Source organism: Pteropus alecto, unplaced genomic scaffold, assembly GCF_000325575.1.
Source record: "Pteropus alecto unplaced genomic scaffold, ASM32557v1 scaffold71, whole genome shotgun sequence".
Lineage (NCBI taxonomy): Eukaryota > Metazoa > Chordata > Mammalia > Chiroptera > Pteropodidae > Pteropus > Pteropus alecto.
The window spans coordinates 5,371,919-5,396,604 of NW_006433024.1; the positions used below are offsets into that span (position 1 = coordinate 5,371,919).

The window sequence follows — 24,686 nt, forward strand, 5'->3', positions numbered from 1 at the left end:
GTTAATAACATAATGCTAAAATAATTAGGCAGAAGTGTACTGATGTCTAAAATTTATTTTAAACGTATCAAAAATATAATGCATTAATGGATGGAGAGAGAGCTAAATGGATATGTGAAAAAGCAAGTTCAGGAAAATATTAATGGAGAATCTAGGTGGTATATTTATGGGAGCTTAAGGTAAAAGTCTTTAAACTTTATTGTAAGATTTTAATTTTTATAATAAAATATAAGGAACAAAATATAGTAGCAGAATTTAAATCATTATTGTTAAAAACTTTACTTTGTGGATAACTCAAAGTAACATTGAGAAAAAACTTAAATCCTTTAAGTATACAGAAGAATAGAACAAACTTATAAAATTAAAAGAAAAAGTGAAGGATATGGAGAACAAACAACACAAATTATAACAACATTTAAGAATAAGAAGATAATAAAACTACCACTTGTAGGCAATAACATACTAACTAGAAAACCAATTAAAAATTTTTAAATTAACAAGAGTTGGGTAAATAGCTAGATACGTGCTTTATAAAACAAAAACAAAAAGCTATAGCTTTTCCACATTGATAATAAACAGTTTAGAAGATATTATGGGGAAGGCATCCCATTCACAATATCAATGAGTGAAGAAAAGGAGAGAAGTAGGAGGAGGAGGAAGACATGAGTATAATTAATATGTAGGATAGAAGAAAAGATACTATTAAATGAGAAAAATAAATACTTTTGCTAGATGGAAAGCTTATAAAGATGTCTGTTCTTCCCAAATACATTTTTAGGTGTAAAGCAATCTCACTGGGATGGGAGAGAGTGACATGCAATAAATTATTTTAAAGTTAACCTGAAAGACTTAATAAATATGAATAGCCAAAAAAATTTGTTCAAAATTAACAATAGAAAAAATTTTTAACCAAAAAAAGTGACAGGAATTGTTCTACCAGATATTTTTTAAATAAAATGCTACAAAACTTTGATATAAAATAAGATGGTATTAGTCTTGCAATTGAGAAATAATTTAATGAAAATAAGTATATAATATGAAGCAAATCCTTAGAGTTGAAAGAATTTTATATTGTATTTTATTATTACTAAAAATATTAAAACTAATGAAGACTATTGGATTAATGATAATGAGAAAATTGGCTATAGAGAGAAAAAATTTAGATCCTCATCATAAATCATAAATCAAATAATTTAAATTATCAAACATTAAATATAAAATGTAAATTTATTTACAACCTAGAAAATATAAAACATATATAATTGGGTTTGAAGGGGAAGAAATTTATAAACATAAAGAAATGGATGAAATAGTAAAAAATCCTATATTTGATCAAATATAAAATAATAATTTCTGCACATAAAAATGTAGTTTAAAAACTCTGGGACACATTCTACAATATACAAAAGCCACATTTACATATGAAGAACTTTTACAAACAAAATTTCTATTATCTCATTAACAAATAAACTAACTTTTCACAGAAATATACAAATGATTACTTATCAATTTAAAAATGTTCAAATTCACTATAAATCAAAAAATATAAATTAAAGCAGAAATGTGATGTTATTTTGCCCATTAAATTTGACTAATTTTTAAAAATATTAATATAAAATACATAGAGAAAAATGTCACTACTCACTGTTGCCACACATAAATATTAATTGGACCTACCTAGAACTATTTTTCTTAATATTTATCAAGAACTCTCAATTATTTGTTCATTTGACCTGGTAATTTCTTTTTAAAAGTTATCTTAAAGAATAAAATTATAGATGCAGTCAAAGATTTATGTATATGTGTTTTACTACAATGTTACAAAAAATGTAAAAGAATTCAAAAAGTAACAACATAAAAATGAAGAAATAAGCCATTAGTTAAATATTAAGCAATTATTCAGAAAAATGTTTTTAAAGAATACATAAATGATGCCGAAAAATGCTCACAATAGAATGCTGGAAAAAACAACAACCAGGAACAAATTTAGATAGATTTGACTATTTAAAAAGTACATATATTTTTCCCAAATTATCTACATTTTCTATAACTAAACAAGCATAAAATTCATTTATACTTAAAAAAGTAAACTTTGTAAAACTATACTTCAAGATGATAAGTACTACGGGATTTTAAGTGTAATATGCAATTGTATGATTAAGCAAGGAGCAATTATTCTTTGAGGTGAGTTTACTGGAGTTTGGTAATAAAGGATTCTTTCTAAAAGAATTTAGCTTTCTTAGACAAAAGAACTTGCCATAATGATCAGAACATTTTCCCATGTAGAGGAACTAATATGATTAATAAATAGTGATGTTGATGTGATGAATCTAGAATGTAGGGTGAGCTCAAGAGTGTCAAAAATAAGGTTGGTGAAAGGTAAACTAGCTGGTCATTCTTTCCTGGTACCCTTCTAGTGTCTTTATAAGTGTAAGAATCTATATGTGAGATTCTTCATGTATCTCAGTGTGCATTTATGCCTGTATGTGTGTCTTGAATAGCATGTGCAGGATTTTGATGCATGCCACAGAATATTTCATGATATGGAATAGAAAATCCACAAGCTGTACCTACATAAGCCTTTACTGATCCAGGTGCTCAGCTTGCCGGAGAGATGGGGAAAAAAGCTCTTGATGAAATCCTCAAAGGTCACTGTCGCTAAGGCATTAATGCTGGCAGCCACGGTGCTATAGGGAGAGAAAAAGGAGAACATAGTCCAAGCTAAATAAAACTAAGACACCAGCATGCCCTGTTTTCCAGGGCATATAGATGAGGCAAGGATCTAGGGAAAAAACGATACAGACATATGCCCTTATTTTGGGATTCCAGAGGAATTACATGGCCTGTCTACTCACTCCTAAAACTGCTTAATGCTATTTCAATTCTTACACAAACTCTACTGAAGAAGCTAGGCTTTCACAAGATGTTAAAGGAGTTAGCAGGCAGTAACAGAGAGATCGCGTGTGCACTTGTGTTTGTGTGTGTAGGTTAGGCTGGACTTGAAGCAGGAAGTAGTGACTACTTTAACCCAGGTGTCAGTACACTGGGCTATTCATTAATAATTAATTAATTCATTAATATCATTCATGCATTAACATCATTCATGCATCTGTTTATTCATTCTGGATACCAGGAATGCAATGGCGAACCAGAAGACAAAGATCTCCCACTCCACTTAATGACAGGGACATTTAACAACTGATTAAGTTATTGATAACAATTGTAAAAATTGTTATGAAGGAAAATAACAAAGAGTTATGAGAGCATATCTTGCAGAGATGTAAACCAATATGGAGGTAGGAGATTTCTTCCCTTAGGAAGTGATGGTTAAGACAGGCACTGAAAGGAACCATGCAATAGGGAAAAGATGTTCCAGAACAAAGCGAAAATTACATTTAAATCCCTCACCCACAAACAAAAGTTCTAGAAAGGAAACAAACTGATGAACAAAGCCTAGCCAGCTGTTTCTAAGTTTTCCATTGATATTCATTAGTTAATTATTTTGTTATCCTCCAATAATGCACACTTGAAAACACATTATAGTTGTGCCAAAGGCATGAAAGGAAATTTAAACTTTTTTTTTCTTTTTTCTGTAATAATACCACTAATTTTAGCTGTAGGTTACTTCAGTTGGAATAGTTTCAGGTCCATCTTATGCAAAATTCAAAAGTTCCTTCCCTAAATGATAGACAGAACAAGTACAAACTTCCCAAGACCCATTCCTGGGAATTGAAACTCTAAGTACTTTGGGGTACCATTCTTGTTTCCTGAGAATCAAGGCCTGGTATACATGTCCTATAATACTCCTCTTCTATCTGCTGCAGCTCTGTGGAGGTCAAATAAGAAAAGGAGATGATCAAATAAAAGGAGGTCCCATGTTTTCAACAGATATGTCTCAAAATCCATCACGTGAAAGTTTCAAACATTAGGATTAACCCTTGAATCCACTGGGAAGAAGGGAACAAAAAGCTGAATTTGGCCCAGAAGAATCAGATTTATAGAACCTCTGCTTGGTTGCTTTTGGAGTCAGGTGTATTATCCACACACCAATTTCTCAAATTCTAAAACTGCTATAAGATGGTAGAAATTTTTCTTCCCCCTACCCCTCAACTACCATCTCTTTATTCTACCCCCGCTCTTGTCTTTCCCTTTCCTAACCCAACACCTTCCTTAACATTGTAGCAGAAGTAATCTCTCTAAATACATACTCTCTAGGGTGCCCCTTTCTTGGAATGTTTGCAGTTGACCTCAAATGAGTCGATCATTCCCTTATAGGGGATTTAATTTGTTGACAGCTATATTTTACCAGTCTGGAGAGAGTCAACTTTAGAGTAAGAGAAAAATAAATAAATAAAGTCCGTAGAGAAAGACAAAATGAAAGCTAGAGCGTTACCCCTACTTGTGTTTAATCCTCTAGTGCTCATTGCTTCTGTCCTTAGTTTCCCTGAGATCTTAATACCAATGTCACAGAACAATATCACTTTGTATTAGTGATGCAGCATTCTAAAAAGAGTATTAATAAAAATAGTTCAAGAATATACTAAATTAAAATTGCACCATTAGCAAGTTACAGTTATTATATGAATTCAAACAGGTTGCTATTTTGGAAATGTGTCAATATATTTACATTGATATGTTAAATGTTAAAAATTTTTTAAATACCCATTTTGAAAATGCCCAAATTTTACCAAAATCTAATACTCTCCCTGATAAGAGTATTTCCTAAAAGTAAAATAAATATATGCGTTTTTGTTCTTCTTTATACTTTTTAAAACTTTAAATATTTTAAAATATAAATAATATCTTTCAAATCAAAACCAAAATTCATGTTTAATGGTAAGATACAAGAACCATTCCCTTTAAAGTATATAACAAAACAAGATTTTTGCTATTTTTCCTCATTGTTTATTTCTCATTGTTCTCAAAACACTGTAACACATGAGAATTAACATAAAAGTGAAATTATTAGAAAAGAAAAAAACATAAAAATATTTGCAAATGTCATGATTTCAGTATAATCAAATCCTAAATAATTAACTGAAAATAATTAGAAAAATAATTAGAAACTAGATAGCAAGGATAGTCTGTAACAGAAAAGTAATAAATAAGTATGAACTTAATAGGTATTAAATCATATTTTAAAGCACCGTCACTAAAATTGTTAGTATTGGCATAGCTGTAGACAGATAGATCAAAGGAATATAGAAAAGAATCAAGAAAAAGACCCAAATATATAGAAGAATGTAGGATGTACTAAAAATAGCTTTTAAAGTCAGTGGTTAGAAGATGGCTTTTTTTTTTCTAAAAATAAATAAATAATAATAATGATGGAACAGTGGCAACCATAGAAGGAAAATAAGGAAAAAAATCCTTATGTAATATGTATAGTCTAGATGATTTAATAATTTTAACATTTAATAAGAGCAGAAATATAAATGGTGTCTGGATAATTATTTATAATAATGGAATAGAAAACCTTTCTGAGAGCGATATTAACCCAGAAACCATAATGTAAAATAATTGATTAATATAAAATAAAAGTTCTGGATACTCAAAAATACTATCAATAAAGAAAATACATAAAGGACAAATGAGAAAAAATAAGACATATGTCAATAAGCTCTTTAATATAAATAGAGAGAGAGAGATAGGAAGGTAGGTAGACAGGTAGACAGGTAGACGGACAGACAGATAATAAAAAAAACAAAAAAAGTAACAAAATAAATTAGCATTTTACAAAAAAAAAATGGTCAATGAAAGAAGGGAAAGTTAGCCAAGCCCACTTATGATCAAGGGAATTTATATTTAAATTAATTACTATGTTTTAACAATCAGAATGGCAAGTTTAATAGTTTCATAGTACCCAGTATTAGTGGTTGTGTGGAGGAAAGAGGCACTCTACTGATTTTCTTTTCAGTGTGTAAAATGATACACATTTTTAGAGGTCAATTTAGCAATGTCCGTGAAAAGTTTAAATGAATATGTGTTTTCACACAGTAACTCCAGTTCTTAGACTGTAACCTACTTGTCACCTTGCACAATTTCACAAAGCTATACCATGTAGTATGCTATGAACTCAATGTTTGTGTTCTGCCAAAACTCATACATTGAAGCCTAATGTACAGTGTGATGGTGTTCGGAGGTGGGGCTTTTGGAACGTGAGTAGGTCATGAGGGTGGAGCCCTCCTAAATAAGTTTAGTGACTTTATAAGAGACCCCACAGAGCTCCATCATCCCTTCTACCATGTGAGGATACAGCAGAAAGACAGCTATATTTGAACCAGAGAGTGGGGCCTTACCAGACACCGAATCTGCAGGTGCCTGGGTCTGACTTCCTAGCCTTGAGAACTGTGACATATAAATTTCCATTGTTTATAAGCCACCCGATCTATGGTATTCTGTTACAGCAACACAAATGAACTAAGACATAAGCATTGTTGTTATGCTTTATGTTAAAGGATGATCAATTAAATTATAGTAGATTTAAAAAAAGAATTAAATTAGGTCTACTGATATGCAAGATTTCTAAATCATATTAACTTAAAGAAATGAAGCAGTATATAAAACGTAATCTCTTTTCTATACACTAAAGGGTATATATGTTCACGTAAGCGAAGAAATTTTCTGATTCATTAACAAGAAATTAGTGAGTGATTAATTCTGTGGAGTGAGACAAAGGATTTAAGAAATAAGATAAAAGTTTTTACTTTTATCCCCTGATACTGTTTGAATTTTAACGCTGATCAATCCTATGATTGATTCTTTGCATTTGAGCTCCAGGAAGGGAAATAAGACTTTTCCCACCAGCCGAGTCTCTGATTCGTAAAAGCAGAGGGTCTGGCTTAAAGGGAAGTAATGGCGCTGCTTTAATGTTTTAGTATATTGCTTTCAATACTGTTGTCCTTACCTATCTCCAAGTCACTATCATCTCTCACCTTGATTAAGACAAATACCTCCTAACTGGTCACTCATTTTCACCACTCATGCTTTTATTATAGTCTCTTCCCCACCTAGAAAACAGTTTTCAATTGTATGACATCACTCAGTCCCTTACTCCAAACCTTCAATTGCCTTCCCTTTTAATTTGAAGTTCAAATTCTTTACCATTTCATGAAGGCTCTGCATGATCAGATGCCTGTTCACACTTCAAACTCATCCCCATCTGCTCTTCTCCCAGTTCATTTTTCTTCAGCTCTTCTCCTTGTTCTTAAAATACTCCATATAATTTCTCTCTTGGAGCTTTGGAATTTGCTCTCTCCACTGCCTGTAAAGTTTGCCTGTGCTCTTCACATAGCTGGCTTCTTTAGATCTCAATACGAATGTCATATACTCAAAGAGGAGGTCTCTAAAGAGCTTATTAAAAATCAAACCCCCAGTCCTCACTAATCTCAAAGATATCACTGTTATTTCCTTTAAACTATTGTACATTATCAAACAATATCTTGTTTATTTTGTTTACATATATATTATTCATCTTCCATGTAAATTAGAATGCCAACTCTATCTGAGGGCAATGCTTACATCAGTCTCATTCTCTGCAGTATCTCCACTGCCACTGACTGTGACTGGCATAATATAGACTTTCTAAAATATTTGTCAGAATAAATATATGAATAATTTTTTATTTAGAATAATGTCTATATGTGCGGGATGGAAGTTATTAGCTACCTGAGTGTGCTATTGAAGATGGGGGGTATGGATTGCAAAGGATAGATCTGCAGAAATACATTGCAGCTGAATAGTAAATGCCATGAGAGTGAGCTATCTTGTGTGAAAGTGATGTGAAATTATGAGGGCAGCTGGCATGGAAAAATGTTGAGAAAATAAACAGAGAGGTCTAGCATATGGGCAGACCTAGGTTTTCATCCTGCCTCTGCACCATGGGTCACCATGGGTAAGTTATTTATTTTGCTAAATTTTAGTTTCCATATCTACAAACTGATGAAAACATGAGCAATATATATATACATGGTGTAACAACTATTGAGCAAATACAAATATGGCATTCAGCAGAGAAGTTGACACACAGTTAGGTACTCAGTAAATACTGACGATTCACTATTACTATCATCCTTTTATCCTGGTTGTCATCATTATTATCATCACAGCAGTTTTGTCAATACTAACCTCAGAGTTCCACTGAAGGCACAAGCCACAAAGAGTCCTGGCAATCCGGGCATTGTGGCAAATATCTCCATGACAAAGTATGGCATCAACTGAAAAGGAAGCAAAACAACATAGGATTAGTGGTCTCATTAGCAGTGTTCAAAATGTGGGAATGTAGCTTTTTAAGACAAAAAAAAAAAGGTGAAAATAAAGGAAAAAAATACAAAATAAATAATAGAGGAGTTTGCATAGACTAAGGCTATTACATGCTGGCAAATAAGGTAATGATCAATCCAGTTCCATTAATCTGAGATCCAGCTATAGGAGATGGGGAGGGGTACAGTCAATATTAGAAAAAAGGGTTGGATGAATTTTAGAAGTTTCAGAAACTTTTAAAATTTGTCTTTTGTTTGTAATGTATGCTATTTTCTTGCCTGTTTACCCTTAGGGTTAGCAATTAAACTCTAAAAATATATGCTTAAAATAGATCTTCAGAGAATATAGGTGCTATAGTTCTACTCTGTAGGCAGATTTGTGGGAAAGAAGCCCCCCAAAAAAACAAAGTGAGACAGTTGACTATATATAAAAAGTGCTCCTCCAGTATAATCCCCATAAATAAAGTTTTTAAGAGCATGTTTAATGTAGTATAAAAGGATGATGTCGTTTAAGCTGAGATGAGAAGACATGAACAGAAGCAGTATTATAGAAATAAGGGTCATTTTGTTCAATTTAAGATGAAAGCATTTATTAATCAACCTTCAGATATATAAAAAAGAATTGAAAGGTACCATTGACAACCAAAACCATAGGTTCACGTCCACCTTCCTTTCTCCTCAGCCTTGCCCTGGCTCCAGGCCCTGTCTTCAATAGCAAAGTAAGGTAACTTCTTTTTATATGTTCACTTTGTCATATTAGAACTTAATGTGTGGTGATATCACCCAAGAGGAGAGTCCTTGGGGTGTGGAAAGTGGCAGGAGGTCCAGGTAGAAAAGAGAAAGACCCCACATCACCTATCAATGGCCAGAAATCCGCTCATTTCAGCCATTCCACAGGCTCCAAGGGAATACGTACCTGGTCTGGTGCTGAGATAATGCCAGAAGTCCAAGGGTCACAGTCTTTGAAGTAGGTGTACATGATTAAGCCAGAGAAGATAGCACACCCCAAAATAATCCAGAGACCCAACAAGTTAAAGTATAAGGCTCTAGAAAAGAACACATGGGTCTATTAGTAGCCTCTATGCCATATTAGAGTGTGGGGAGGTCATCACCAAAGTCTCAAGGTAAAAAATTTTGGGTCTTTTTGCTAGACAATAAAATTCTGCAGCCTTCAAGAATTATTATACTTTTTTTTCATTATGCTTTTTTCTTTTTTTTGGTTGAGAACATTACATTCTTAGACTGATTATGAAATTTGAATGGAAGCTAAGCAGGGTAGGGTCTGGTTAGTACTTGGATGAGAGACCACCTAGGAAGATCAGGTGCTATAGGTGTAAAAAATAAAAATAAAAAATAAGGGACTGTAAGCTGACAAGGTCCTTGCAATCCGTGAGGTCAACAAAGGGTTGCCTTGCCTAAAAAAAAGAAAAGAAAAAAAAAAGGAAAAGAAATTTGAATGAGGTAGATTTTTGATAGACTTTCTTTTGAAACTAGTTATTCTGCAAAGCCTCAATGTATGTGTGAGATCTATTTTCTTAGATGAAATTTTACATAATAATCACTTATATTATGTAACTTCGAATGATGTAACTTCAAATGATGTTCCCCTCACTCAGTTTATGAAACTGTCAAAAAACCAACTTACATTTTAACATCTTTTGTTCCAGAGGGATAAGGAGATAAATGTAGATATAGACAAATTTTGAAAATATTCACTCCGGAGACTAATTGAGATAAAATTTAGAGTTGAGTTTTTTTTAAGATAATAAAAAGTATGAAAAATCTAAGGTCATTTTACCCATATTTTTTGGAGCAATTATTTTTATTCTACAATACACAGATATGCTTAATTCCAGTTTGACTGTTTTTTCAGTATCCTATGATTATTTTGTATTTGTTACTGTTCTTTGAAAGTCTAAATATTACTCATTTTCTTAATCTCAGGGAAGACTTGAAAGTAGACCGGCCTTACATTGATCTGAGAGAATAAACAATCTCATTCTGGAGAGTGTTGCAGGGGGGGCCAAGAGAACAACATGGGCATTTTCTTGGATCCAGTCATTGTTTGAAAGGAATTAGACGCATCCACATTCAATTGTAAGAAGAGATATTCATTTCAAAGTCCTTTAAAACCTATACTGTACAGGTGTACCTAATTTTCAGAAAACTCTTAAATCAAAGTATTTATTTATGAAGCAAATATGTTAAAATTTATCCCATTCATAAGTTTTTATTTTATGTTATTTACATTAGAAAAGGATCTCATCGCAGAAATTACTCCCTTGGGAGTATGCCAATAATGTTTATCTTTGAGTTTTATTCGTTCGTTAGTTTTTGTTTGGAGTGGCTTGACTTAGAGAGAGCCTTTTGGGGATACAATCGATACATAAGGTGGTCAATTCCTATTCATTGCCTTGGTTGTACTCTTGCTATCCCTCTATTCAGGAAAATTCTATTCAAGCTTTTACTCAGACCGTCCCCTAGAGAAGCTTCCCTAACCATCTTTATCTGAAATAGCCACTCTCTGCTCTCTTATTAGTTTCTACCTCTTATACTGCTTTATAACTTTATAGCATTTGTCATTATCTGAAATTGTGTAATGTATTCATTTTCTATTATTTGTTTCCCCTACTCAGTGCTAGGTGCTCAGAGCATATTAGTGCTGGCACATAGTAGACATAAGTTATTTTACTTTTGGTAATAAATAATTGAATGAATAAATTTAAAATGGTAGAAAGTCATTGCAATATAATTACACTCTCTACATTATTTCTTTTTTGAAAAGAGCAATGGACCTAGAATCAGAAGACTATTCTTAACAACCATGTGATCTAAGACAAGCCACTAACACTATGAGCCAGATATATCATCTGTAAAAGAGAGTATAACACACCTGACTTACTTCTTATTATACGACTAATGAGGATTAAATGAGGTACACTCTGTACAAATATATGTAGGTTCCATAGCCACATAGAGGACATCGATACATTATCCAAAACAATTTTAAAACTTCACCAGTCAATACAGAAAATGAGAAATCAATGACAAAATCGTATAGAATTTTAAATCTTTGCATTATGAATTTATTTTTTATTAGAAATAAACTTTAATTCTCGACAAGGTTAATTCTCTTGGTTGTAACTTAAGCCACTTCATCGATTCATTCAGATAATATTCATTATGTATCATTATGTATCAGGCTCTTGTAAGGACTTGGGATATAGCAGAGAGCACACGAAACCCGCCCTCACGAAGGTGATAGTCTGGGACTGGAGGCAGATAATAATGGCTGAGATGAAATAAATTAATGAGATTATTTTAGCCATGATAAGAAATATAAAGAAAATAAACAATGACGATGAGAATGAGGAAAAAAGTGACTGAGTGTGGATATTCTCATCTTAGTTGGGAAATGGAAAGGTATTGAGAAGAGACCTGATAACTTGCAGTCCTGAAAGATAAAAGGGGATCTAGAAACAAAAGAAGTCCAAGCCAGCTCCCAGAGAACATATCTAAAATGACTTAGTAAGTGATATTATTCCCAGGTGTGAGGAAGATCTGGCTTAAGATGAATTTGTCTTTAGTGAGTAATTAGCATTCTGGCCAGGCAATTAAATGTATGCATAATGTGTGTTCATTTATGTGCTTATACATATACAAATACAAGCATGATCTTCTTAAAGTATTATTTTGTTTAATAATGATAAAAAAGATACATTTCTTAACTTCAGGTACTAATGTAGTAATAGGGAGAAATTAGGCAGGTCCACATTCTGCAGTTTGGGATGACCTGCAGGGCTTGAAAGAGGTTTGACAAGCTATTTGCCTGCTAAAGTCCTTCGGAGTAAGCAAGGCTGGCAAGGCCATCTTGGCAAGAGTCGGAGTGGCTAATGCCTCATTAGGACCTGTCTCCTGACATTGGAATCTCTCCTTGGAAATTTTAAAAGCATATGCATCAAAAGGAAAACAATAGTTGAAGAAACCACATGCCGAATCAAATAAGTGATAAGAGTCATCTCATCACAGAAACTGTGAGAAATTTGTGCTGTTTACCTCTGCATTGCTACCCATAGCAGATAATTTAACCTAGTAATTTCTCAATAAATGGAGGCAACAAATGTGGAGAGCAAAGGCAGACTGAGTTAGGTTCAAACCCCAGCTCTATCACTCTGTTGCTGAGATGAGACTAGTAATTCCTGCCTCAAAATATTGTTGGAAAGGTTCAATGACTCTTGGTTTTAATTTTTCTTTCACACACACACACACACAACATTAGGAAGCATATAAGTACTCAATAAGGGCAGAGAAAAACAGAAAGGTTTCTTTATAAATAACTTACAGTTTGGCATGTTTTTCTGTTTTGCAAGAAATACATCGCTGGATGGTTGACTGATTAACTCCATAGATCCCAAGCCACGTAAAAGTTCCTCCAATCACAATTGTCCAAATAGTGTGCCGCCTGAGGGGATCTACATCAAAGCTACAAGGCAGAGAGAAGTGAGTGAACAAAGGTGTTTCTCTGATACTCCAATATTATTTTGGATGCTGAAGTTAGGCAGCTAAGTCTTTACAAAACATGAAGAAGTAGTATTGGACATACTCAAACATATCGAGTCGAGATCCATTTAATGAATGCTCCAACACATTGTGAAATCCACCAGTTTGAGCTGATCCTCGAATGAGAACCGTTAAGAAGCCCACAATCATGACAGCCATCTGAAATGCATCTGTCCACACCACTGCTTTTAATCCTCCCTGAAACGGAGAGAATGGATGTGAGTTCTTAAAAATTAAGCATGCAACCCTTCTGATTCTGCACAATCTCACTGCTAATGTGATTCTTTGTTTTCTTTTTCTTTCCTTTTTTTCTTTCTTTCCTTACAGCACAGATGCTGAGCATCTTTTATGTGCCAAGTACTATATTAAGCATGGCAATAAAATGGTAAATAAGAGAGACAGATTTCTTGCTTAATTTCAGAGTTTATGATCTAGAGGGAGAAGCGGATTCCAGACAATAATGTAGCTAATTACTTAAAATAGTGAAAAGTGCAATTAAGAAGGATGGGCTACTATTGGAGCATGTTGGAGGGAGTCCTGACCTGGTCTTGAGAAGTGGCATTTGCATTAAGCTCAGAAGAATGAGTAGGGATTTACCAGGTACAGAGAACAAAGAGGAGAGCAGCATGTGTGAAGGAAGGAGAAGCATGGCTGTCTGAAGAAATGAAAGAAAGCTAGGATAAAGAGATTGAGGAATATATAGTGCCCAAAGCAAGGTTTCTGAATTTGCTAGAGGCCAGAACACACAAATTTTGACAAGGCAGCTTGAATGATTTCTCAAGAGCAATAAGGGAGCATTAAAGATATTTATATAATGAAAGATTTTGTTTGTTTGTTTCACAGTAGTTTCAGTGGTGCTTATGTGGACAATGAATTGCAAGGACCATAGAAGAAAAAGAGTTGAGAGACCAGCTCAGGGTTTATTTCAGTAGTCCACGTGCAAAATGACAGCAGTCTGAGGGGAGAGATACAAAGAAGCTGATAAATTTGAAAGATATTTGGGCTGCAAAATCAACATAGTTTGTGTTTAATTGGGTACATGTGATGATGAGGTACAAAACTCAGGATAATCATGTCTGGCTTGTACAACTTGAGATATTTTGTAAAACTACTGACAATGAATAAAATTTGGAAAACAGAGATGGGAAAATACTTAGAAAAAAATAACTAGGTAAATGCTAGATTTCAGACATTTACAGAAAAGGAGTTTTAAGATCTGGAAGATGGTCAAATAGGGAAGCGAGCAAACCAAGGTCCAGGAGGCTGGATCTCACAGAACACAGGACTGTGTGATTGGGCAAGAGGCCAGAGCTGTGTTATCAAATCTGGCACCTCCTTAGAGTCACTTGGGGAGTTTGAAAACAAACAAACAAACAAACAAACAAATAAACAAAACAATATCTAAGACCTATCCCCAGGGATTCTGAATAAACGTAGGTTTGGGGGCAAAAACCAGTCATCGATGTTTTTTGAAAGTTCCACAAGTGATTCCAGTGTATAAGGCTACTTAAATGATTTCTCAAGAGCAATAAGAAACCATTAGAGACTTATTCTAGTTGAGATTCGTTCTAGTTGAGAACATGTGGATAAGAAGAAAAGAGGAAAGAAAGAAGCTGATGGAATAATCTAGGTATAGAATCGCTTAGGACTCTGGTGAAGGTGGAATGAGTAAATTGGAAAAGAGTAAATGAGATAATATATTTTAAAATGCTTTGAAAATGAACAGCACTATGAGAATGAAAAGACATGGTATTTTTAATAATGAAAAATAGAATTATCTTCCCCAGTTACTCCTCCGGAGTGTCGAAAACTTATTTGAAAAGATGACAGGCTTCTTCTTTATCTTGAGAAGAAAGATGATGTTGGGGATATCCCACTATTTCTTTTGAAATTAAAATGCAGTTTTAAAAAACCAAATACTAAAGTTCCTGCCAGAGGCATTGTATTTATATATTCTGTTCAAATCCTGATTTGAGAAATAATAAATTTCTTACCTCCCACCTCCCAAAGAGTAGTATTTTGATTTTCTTTAAAGACATTTAGATTTCCAAACCCAAATCTGAACATCAGATTTTAGTGATATGAAGACCAAATGTCAAAGACCTCAGTTTTCAGAGGCTATTTCACATTGGTTATGCAAAAATATGCGTAAACCTGAACACCTAGACATGAGGCAAGAGAAAAAAACATTTTATCAAATGTTCATTAAAAGACAGATTATAGCCACCATGAACATTGCTCTGACTCTGACTCCTTCATACAGCAACACACACACACACACACACACACACACACACACACACACACACTCACACACACACACACACTCACACACACACACACACACCACTGATCTATAACCCTGATTGTGCCCTGAGTGTCACTTAAATGTTTAATTAATTTGTGTGGTTTTAGATCTAGTGCTTAATTCACTGGATTGAAAACCCTTTGATGCCAGGAATCATTTCTTATTTTTTAAATCTCTTCCACTAATTATTTTAGGCTACGCATCTATAGGATTATCAGTGTAAAAAGAGTACAATATGAGCAAAAGTGTTAGATAAATAAGCTATTATATTAGTAAGACATTGAAACCTCTAACCTGGCTAGAGAGAGAGATGGAACAGAGGTGTGGTGAGAAGGAATTAGATGGGTAGATTTCATCACATAATGAAAGATTTCCAACACTAAGCTAAGAAGCTTATACTTTATCCTGTAAACAATGGGAAGCAAAAGGGAATTATGTCAGTCAATTGGCATGAAGAAAAATGGACATTTTAAGAAGATTAATCTGACAGAGGCATGCAGGGTAGAAAGAAGCACTGAAACCAGTTAAAGGGTGTGAATTTGGTTCATTTTAGCTTATTGTGATTGTTAAAATACCTGGACTTGTTTCTGACATCTTACTTTTCGGTCTGTATTTGTTCTGTTTTCTCTATGCTTTTTTTCTCTTCCTTTTCTTGTTTAAATCAACCGAAGTTTTGTTTTAATTCCATTTTCCACTTTGACCATTTTATTTAAATGGGTTCATTTTGAAACTTTGCTTTGAAATTATTTATTTGGGTCTATATTTAAGAAATGTCAATTTGAGGATTATAAAGTCTTTACATCTGATTGCAGGCTTCCTGATTTTACATTCTATTGTTGTTCCATTGGAGGTTATTCCTTTTCTTAATCTTAACATTGCATATAATAATTATTATATTTTATAATATTATAAATTATGATATATAATTAGATATTATATAAATTATACTATACTATAAATTCATTAATTTATTGTTGTCATTAAGCACCAAAAATTATTTGACTAGATTTACTAAATGTTTCCTATTTTATTATCTTATCATTACTTCTTCCGTCTAAAACTGGATAATTTTCCTTCTTCCCTTCTCAAGGAAAGATTTATTAGTGGTAAATTATCTTGGTTTTTGACAGTCAGCTCCCAAAATATAGTTTTGCTTAATATACAAATTATAGGTCGATGATTGCTTTACTTCAGTGCTTCGAAGATGTTATTTCACTGTTTCTGGCTTCCATTATTGTTGTTAAAAAGTCTGCCTTTAGCATCCCTAGCAACACATCCAGTTATCGTTCTACTGGCAGGTACCTCACAGCACTAATCCGTCAGATAAGGCCAGATGCTTATGGAGCAGGAGCCTATTTTTAACCTAGGGAGGATTCGTGTGTCTGGAATAGAATGGTATGGTAGTGAGAATGGAATGAAAACAAATTGAGATATAACTTTGTAGTGCAAAAAAAAAAAAAAGGCAGGATTTGCAAGTATGAAAAAGAGTTAAAGGCATTTTTAAATTGTATACGATCATGACATATGTTAAAATAGTGTGTGGTATGCACATAATGCCAATATATATGTATGGTCTGCTATATGATAATATATCAAGTACTCTATTTTTCTCTGTGGAAGAGAAAAGAAAATCCAACTATTGAGAACCATTGCCATATTCTTAACTGGATACTTAGAGCCTCCACGTATGATGCCAATGACAGAATAATGAAGATTCTCGTTGCAGGACAAACAAGTGCTCAATGAATGTTTGCTGAACTAAACTAATTATAACAATTATATAAATATGTTGCCAATACCAACCAGGTTCCTCCCTTAAAAATTGAGATGTGTAAAGCCAAATGTTAAATGTAATCTAAATTAATCCATAAATAACAGACAAAAACAAGCAGTGAAATGCTTAGATTTATAAAATATCAGCCATTCTTGATCAGTCATGCATGTATTTTATATTTCTCAATCAGTAGACACTGGTTTTATAATCACTATTAATGAGTAATTTTTTTTTTTCAGAAGTTGCATTTAGTCACCTAATCTTCTAATCAGGAGATATTTCTTTCATTAAATCTTTTCTTAGCTGTGGCTTTCTCAAAAGAGCTCAGAGTCTAAATTCCACTAATGGTTGATACTAAAAATAATTTTAAATAAAACAACAGCACCTCTCTCAGGAAACTGTAACAGATAAGCTAGCATACTTCTATTTAATTTTGGAATAGCAATTTCTGCTATATTTAGATGTCCTGTTATTGGAGATTTGCCCTTATCTCAAATTAGGAGATAGCGCTAAATCCTTTTTCACAGCTAGATACATACCAGAGTACAGTAGAATGTGCAAATGATTCCTGTTGCAAACACAGAGCCCCAAAGATCAAACCCAGTCACTACAAAAGGAAAAAAAAAATATAGTAAAGAAAATTTTTTGAAGGAAGTAAAAGAACAGGTTTACAAAGAAAAAGTCATGACATTTTTGTTAATGTTCTTTGCAGGCAAATGAAAATCAACTTAGTTTTTTTCTTATTAAATTTTCTCACTTCTGATAAAGATTAGTTTATTATATTATTATACATCAACTCAGTCCATAAATTTCATGTAATATTAAAAGCTAAATTTTTCCTGCTAAAATTCTGGAGCTTCCGATCTTTGCACTAATTATTTGTGTTTGTTTTTTTTCTAAACAAACTTAGTCCTGGTACTTCGAAACAAATTAAACATCAGCCTTGAACTACTATTTCTCAATGTAAGTAGATGGCACGATTAAATTGAATATTGAAGACTTCCAATATTATAGGTATCGTTATGACATTTATTTTATTTTTTTCCTTTTAGTTTTCAGGATTCTATTCTCTCAAAAAAGTCAAGTATAAATCTTAAAGTATTTACTACAATCACCTTTTATTATAGTACTCAGATTATCTACTTCGTGAAATTGCTAAGAAATCACCATATATTACAGAAGACCTTACTTAGAGGTTGTGCATATACAATACCCAGACTACCATAATTACAGTGATTAAAAAACAAAAGAAAGAAACAAACAAACAACAATCAAACGGAGTATTTGAAACCATGTGGGCAAAATCAAGTAACTCATTGTTTGCATTACTTTCAGAGCTTTATTTTTGTGACCCCTACAGTAATTCAGAGCACTCTAAACAAAGGAATGTCTGCCCAAGATGTTTTATAATTCTCAAGGTGAGAATACAGGCATAAACATAGTGCAATGTACCCAAAATAACTCACCTAGATTGAGTGCCAGAGCAGGAGTATACACCACCACTCCTGTGTAGAGAATCTGATGGAGAAACAAGAATTAGGCGAACAGTGAGAAAAGTGACATAAAAGGGAAAGTGGCCTAGAAATTTCTTTATAGACCTTAGAGATGCATGTCCTTCAACTTGTTTAGCAAACATTTCATTCCTATCCACTCTATTTTTGAATTTGGGGAATTCGTATAACTAAGGGATACAAGCATATAGGAATGCAGAAGGGATATAAGCATTAGATGGAGGAAGAGGGTTGGGCTTTTAAGATCACTGCAAATTATGAGATTTTATGTCTGGATTTGGTATATTTCTGAAGGTTAGAAAAATAGGCTTCAAGGTAAGTATTTTTTCATCCTCTCTCTACTCTTCTCCCCTCATGCATATATCATAATGATACAAATATGATTTAGCAGTTTGGTGAAATATGAATTTCAAAGTGGAGATGGAAAGCATCTGTGAGGAGAAAGCACTGTGCAGAGAAGACTAATAACGTAGGTGACCTACGTTGGTCTACCCAGTGAGTAGACCTTCTAACTCACAGAATCACAACCACAACACGGAAGAAAGCAGGTGCAGTCCCATTTTATTTTAAATAGAATTTCACCATTTAAAGATTTGTGTGGGAGTTTTAAAAGGCAAATACCTATGGATAGGTCAATAAACATTGTTTTCCTCTTTTTCTGTATCTCAGATCCTTCAGTCAATGAGTGGGAATTTTGGTTTAAAAAAATGGGAGTAAGGTTATCTTTTAGCAGAAAGTACTTCATGAGTTGTAGGAAACACACAAATGGTGTGCCACAGGCAAACTTGAGGCTATGTGAAGGCACCCCAGAAACTGGGAGGCGAGAATAGAGTCCCAAAAGGAAAATGGGAATACTGGTGAATATATTGTCTTAAAATAATTTTCAGCAGAATGGGTATTTCTGGTTCAACTCAGTTAACTAGTAAGAAGAAAGAAAAGAAAGGAAGGAAGGAAGGAAGGAAGGAAGGAAGGAAGGAAGGAAGGAAGGAAGGAAGGAAGGAAGGAAGGAAGGAAGAAGATGTAAGGGAAGGAGGGAGGGAGGGAGGAAGAAAAAAACCCAATGAACAGATCATTTTTTAGCTTCATATCCAAAGCAAATTGCACAGGTTAAATAACAATTTAAATAAATTTTAAGAAAATGTTTTTTTTTTTCCTTTACGGTTTATGGCATACATGTGGGTATATGCAATGTACAGCTCTTGATGTAATCATATATCTGGAAAACGTTATCCCTGAAAAAAAGTAATTTCCTCTTAAAAAACAAAAGAAACAAACAAATGAACAGAAATCAAATGGAGTATGTGGAACCATGTGGGCAAAACCAAGTAACTCATTTGCATTACTTTCAGAGCTTTATTTTTGTGACTCATACAGCAATTCAGAAGCTTACTATTAAGCTTCTCCTTTAATTGAGTTAACTATCCCCTGAAATAAACAAATCTGTATCTTATCACCCCACATTACATCAGCAACAGCCCTTACTCTTACCGTCTGCACAATGTAGATAACTGTTGCTGCATAGCGAACTGGTTTGTTGAATCGTAGTTGCAAGTACTAGAAAGAACAAAGAGAAAAATATGCAAAGTCAGTGAGTTTCAAATAAGAACTGCTAAGAAGGTTCTTTTTTTCTTGATATTCCTCTGAGTTTAGTGCTTTGGACTTATAATGTGATTTCATGCTATACATACTTGGAAGAATAGGACAAATGTATAGATTGTTTTAAGTCAAAAATACATTAAAGATCAATTCTTGTTCAAGCTTCTCATGATGGTCAGAGAAGATAAATGAGTTGCTTGGATAAAAACCCCGGGGTTTTCCTTCTGGCTTTCTACCCAGGGGTCTCCTACTGGATATACTGAAGCCATTGTTTCCTTTTATATCTCCATAGCTCCCAGATTTACTTCAGTCCTTCATTTCATCTTTCCAGATTACTGCGGTAGCTCCCAATTGATCTCCCAAATTCCAATCCTTCCCACCCATTCCATCAACCACACATCAGCCACATTCTAAACAGAATTCTGATCATGTATGCTACTCTTTTTCTCAAAATTTCCAATGATTCTCTTATCATTGGCATAACGTGCACATCTCAGCTTGATATTCTAAACCCTCTACTGCCTCATCCATGCTCTTCCTACCTTAAGTCAAACTAAAGAGACAGTATGTTGAAAAATATTTTGAAAAAGAAAAAAACTGAACCAGAAATAAGACTCCTTGAATTTTAGTTTGTGATTTGCCACTATCTTGCTCCTTGATCTAAGCCCCTGGTTTCTTATCCATGATACGAGAGACTTTTCCAACTGCATAATCCTACCCCTGAAAGGATGTATTCACTCATCCTTTCAGGGGTAGGATTATGCAGTTGGAAAAGTCTCTCGTATCATGGATGTATTCATACATCTGTCAGTGTATTTGCTCACTCACTCAATGGTCGTCTTTGGTATGTATATAGCTATTACTATAGTCAAAAGTAAAATGAAAGCTCAACCCTTCACAGGTAACATTTATCATCATCATGTTAGATTATTTTCAAAACCCCACACTTAATCTAGCCACATTCTTTTCCATCTCAGGAAATAGCAAGTCCATTTTTCATGTTGATTCAAGCCCAGATAACATGGAACTATATTTTACTCCTTTCTTTCTCTCACTGCTCACATCCAGTTCATAAAATAATCCTAGTGCCTACCTCCCACTTTCAAAATATATCTACTTGCATCATCTCCTCTGTTGCCACTCTAATACCATCATCTCTTTCCTAGATTACAGCAATAGCTTCCTAACTAGACCCCTCTGCTTCAGAAGTCAAACCCCATAATCATTCTCTACATTCAGCTAGTGTAATACTAAAAATCCTCTGCCCAAACACTGTAATAACCCATATGACAAAGAGTAAAAGCCAATCCTTACAATGACCTAAAAGGTTTCATAACATTGGTTCAGACCCTATCAGACCCTAAATATTTATTCCACAACAAACATATTATAACATCATTACTATATTAAAATAATATTCAATAATGATATCTTATACTTACACACTAATTTCCCCAAATTTAAATATAACTACTATAATACTAATAATGTAATTTAAAGGAGAATTAAAAAGAAAGCCATTTATAAAAAAAAAAAGTAATCTATAATGCTTAAACCACTGTAAAAAAAAAAAAAAAAGATATAGAAAAGTGGTACCCTGTGCATTGTCACAATGAAAAAGCTTGGATTAAAAAGAAGTAAGTAGTTCAGAAGACATTTAGTTTAAAAAGTTCAAGGAAAATGAGAGAACAGGTAGACACCAGCCTCTAATCTAGTATTCAGGGTAAATAATAACAGACTGGATTTATTATGGGTGATAAGAGGTATAAGAAAATAACAGTAACTTAAGTGAGACAACATGATGAGACTAATTATAAATTGTCCAAGTGGAACTAATGAAAATGTATGATATTGTAAATGAGCTGATCCTAATTTATAACTTGAGGGTGAGAACAATTCCTTATGCTTTGACATGGGACAGGAGAGCGATAAAGTAACACAGATGGCATATCTTACGCTTGAAATACCATTGTATATCAAAACATTTAAATCAGTAGGATATTGCTGTATAATATCCACCCCCAAACTCAAAGACTTAAAAATCAAGGATTTATTATTTCTCATAATTTTGAAGATTGGCTAGGTGATTCCTCTACTTGTTTCCCCAGGGCTCTCGTGTGGGTGCAATCAACTGGAAGATCGGCTGGGTGAGAAGGTTTAAGATGGCCTCACTGACATGTCTGGTAGTTGGTGCTGGCTGCTGGCTAGGGGGCCTCTATCTTCCTGTAGGTTTCCACTTATGCTCTGAAAGATAGACCCACTGGGCTAGCTACATGACATGGCAGCATCAGGAGAACATTCCAGGAGAGCAAAGGTAGAACCTATGAGCCTAGTGAGGCCTAGGCCCCATGTATCACTTCTGCCACACTCTGTTGGTCAAAGTAAATCACAAGGCCAGTTTCAAGGGGTGGGGAAATAAGACTCTACCTCTTTTAGTCTTTAGTACTTAAAAAGATCCTAGAAAGAGTATCTATGGATAGATAACAGGGAATGGGGTGGGGGGGACAAAGAAATATGAATTTGAGCTTCTACGGAGGGATTGAGTTGTGGTATAAACAACAACAGCAACAATAATACAAAACTCTTATGTGGCATTTACCATTTGCCAGGCTATGGTAAAAATATTTGCATATAATATCTCATTAATTCCTCACAGACATCCTTTGAGATAAATGCTTTCATTATCACTCTTTTACGTATGTCAAAATCAGATACAGAGAAGTGAGGTCATTTTCTCAAAGTTGTGCAGATAGCAGGTGTCAGAGCTAGCATTCAAAGCCAAATAGACTGAGTCTGGAGCCTATGTTTTTAACCCCTATGCAACACTGCCCATTCTTACAATGCAAGAGGCAATCCCAAAATATCTTCATATATACTTTATATAATATTGATTTCTTATTATTAGGATATTAAAAATTTAATAACATATAGAGGGCAACAAATTTTATAAATTAAGTTCGCATATTATAACGTCATCCTATAGGTATTCTCATACATAGATATATTTTAAAACAAAGGCAATTAGCTTCTTCAATCCATGTTTGTCCCATGTAGGCACTGATATTACAAATGTTTTTTTATATCTGTACTAATTTAACAATTAAAAAGGAATCTCGAATCTCCAGTTACATATCTGCAGCTGGTTTAATATAGTAACTAAATCACTTTACTAAACCCAGTTACAGTTAAGTAGGAATTTAAGACAAATGGAACAGATGGATTACTCAGTAAATTTTTAAATAATTTCTAGACAATGTTTTTATTTCATTTTAATTTGGGAAAAATATACTAATTTATAGTGTTTGTATAACTTCTTATTTTAAGCTACTAATTTATATTTGCAATAGGTCTTAAGCATGAGGACATTATTAAGCCTATGGTACAATTACTCATTGTATATGTGCATCTTACACACTACAAGATATCTGGTGTCCCTACCCCTGCTTCCTAAATCCTATTCGTCCTCCTCCACACCTCAGTCAGTCACTGTGGCAATCAAATGGCCCCACAGATATACAAAGGACTCCCTCTGTCTGACAGCATACCCACTAGAAGTGCTACCCAATGTAACTGTGGCTTCGCACCTCTTTGATCTCATCTGTCTCTGAGCACCTGATATCTTCTAAGCACCTGATATCTTTGCTGTCCTTCGAATATGCCAATTACACTCTTCTTTTAGGGCCTTTTGTGGCTCCTTCAGCCTGGAATGTTCTTCCCATGTATAATGTAATCTCTTGCTTTCTCCAAGTCTCCACTTAACTGCCTTATTATCATTGAAGACTAACTCAACCACCCTATGTGAATTCTTGACATTCTCTACCCAAACCAGAACTCCTTCTCTCTACCTTATCCTATCTACTTTTCTTCTATCATATTTAGTAAGGCAGGATAGCATATTGATTCAGCATATGATCTCCAAAGTTAGATTGCCAGGTTTTAAAAACTGCCACTGTTTGCTGTGTTACACTAAACAAGTTACTTAACTGTGTGCCTCAGTTTCCTAGTGTTAAATAGGGATGATAATATTAGTACCTACCTAAAAGATTATTTTTAAGGCCAAATGAGTTAATACATGTAAAGTACTTAGAGCACTACTTAATACACAGTAAAATAACATAAATTTCCATTATTATTGTTTATATAGTATATTTACTGACTACCCTTCTCTGCTCTAAAGTAAACTCCATGAGGGTAGCAATTAGGTCCAGTGTTATATCTCCAGGGCCTATAAGTGTGTCTAGAACATAGCAGAGGCTTAATGGATATTTATTAAAGGAATGGTTATTGGTAAAAATGCTTTTTCACACTTCAGTATTTTTTTATAATTAAAATGCTTTTTCACGCTTAACTAAATCTTCAAGAAAAGGGGAACTATTATTTTCTGTGTGGAAAGTGGAGCTTGATAATGCTAAGTAAGTTACACAAAGTCATCTGCTATTAAGCAATGAATTTAGACATTGAACTTCTATTTTCTAACTCCAAATTCTCTCTCTCCTTCTCTCTCCCCTCCCCCCCCCTCTCTCTCTCTCTCTCTCTCTCTCTCTCTCTCTCTCTCTCTCTCTCTGTCCTCCCCATCTGTGGAATTGTAAGTTTTAAAACCATCTAATCTATATTCATTTTCCTGAAAGGCTTTTGAAGTCTAGAGTAATCCTTTACTATCATTTAGCTTGTAGAAT

At 33.8% G+C, this 24,686-nt stretch overlaps 1 protein-coding gene across 2 annotated transcripts in view; it reads right to left on the bottom strand.

Annotated features, from left to right (window-relative positions):
• The window catches only part of SLC5A12 (solute carrier family 5 member 12), a 42,461-nt gene that overhangs the window by 15,425 nt on the left and 2,350 nt on the right, over nt 1-24,686 (bottom strand). For both annotated transcript variants that reach the window (XM_025044143.1, XM_006907980.2), the window contains 8 exons: nt 19,903-19,968; nt 18,370-18,421; nt 17,443-17,510; nt 12,865-13,019; nt 12,604-12,744; nt 9,178-9,307; nt 8,128-8,216; nt 2,575-2,687 (listed from right to left, as the gene is read on the bottom strand). In XM_025044143.1, the coding sequence (XP_024899911.1) occupies nt 2,575-2,687; nt 8,128-8,216; nt 9,178-9,307; nt 12,604-12,744; nt 12,865-13,019; nt 17,443-17,510; nt 18,370-18,421; nt 19,903-19,968 (814 nt within the window). The remainder of the gene's footprint in view (nt 1-2,574; nt 2,688-8,127; nt 8,217-9,177; nt 9,308-12,603; nt 12,745-12,864; nt 13,020-17,442; nt 17,511-18,369; nt 18,422-19,902; nt 19,969-24,686) is intronic.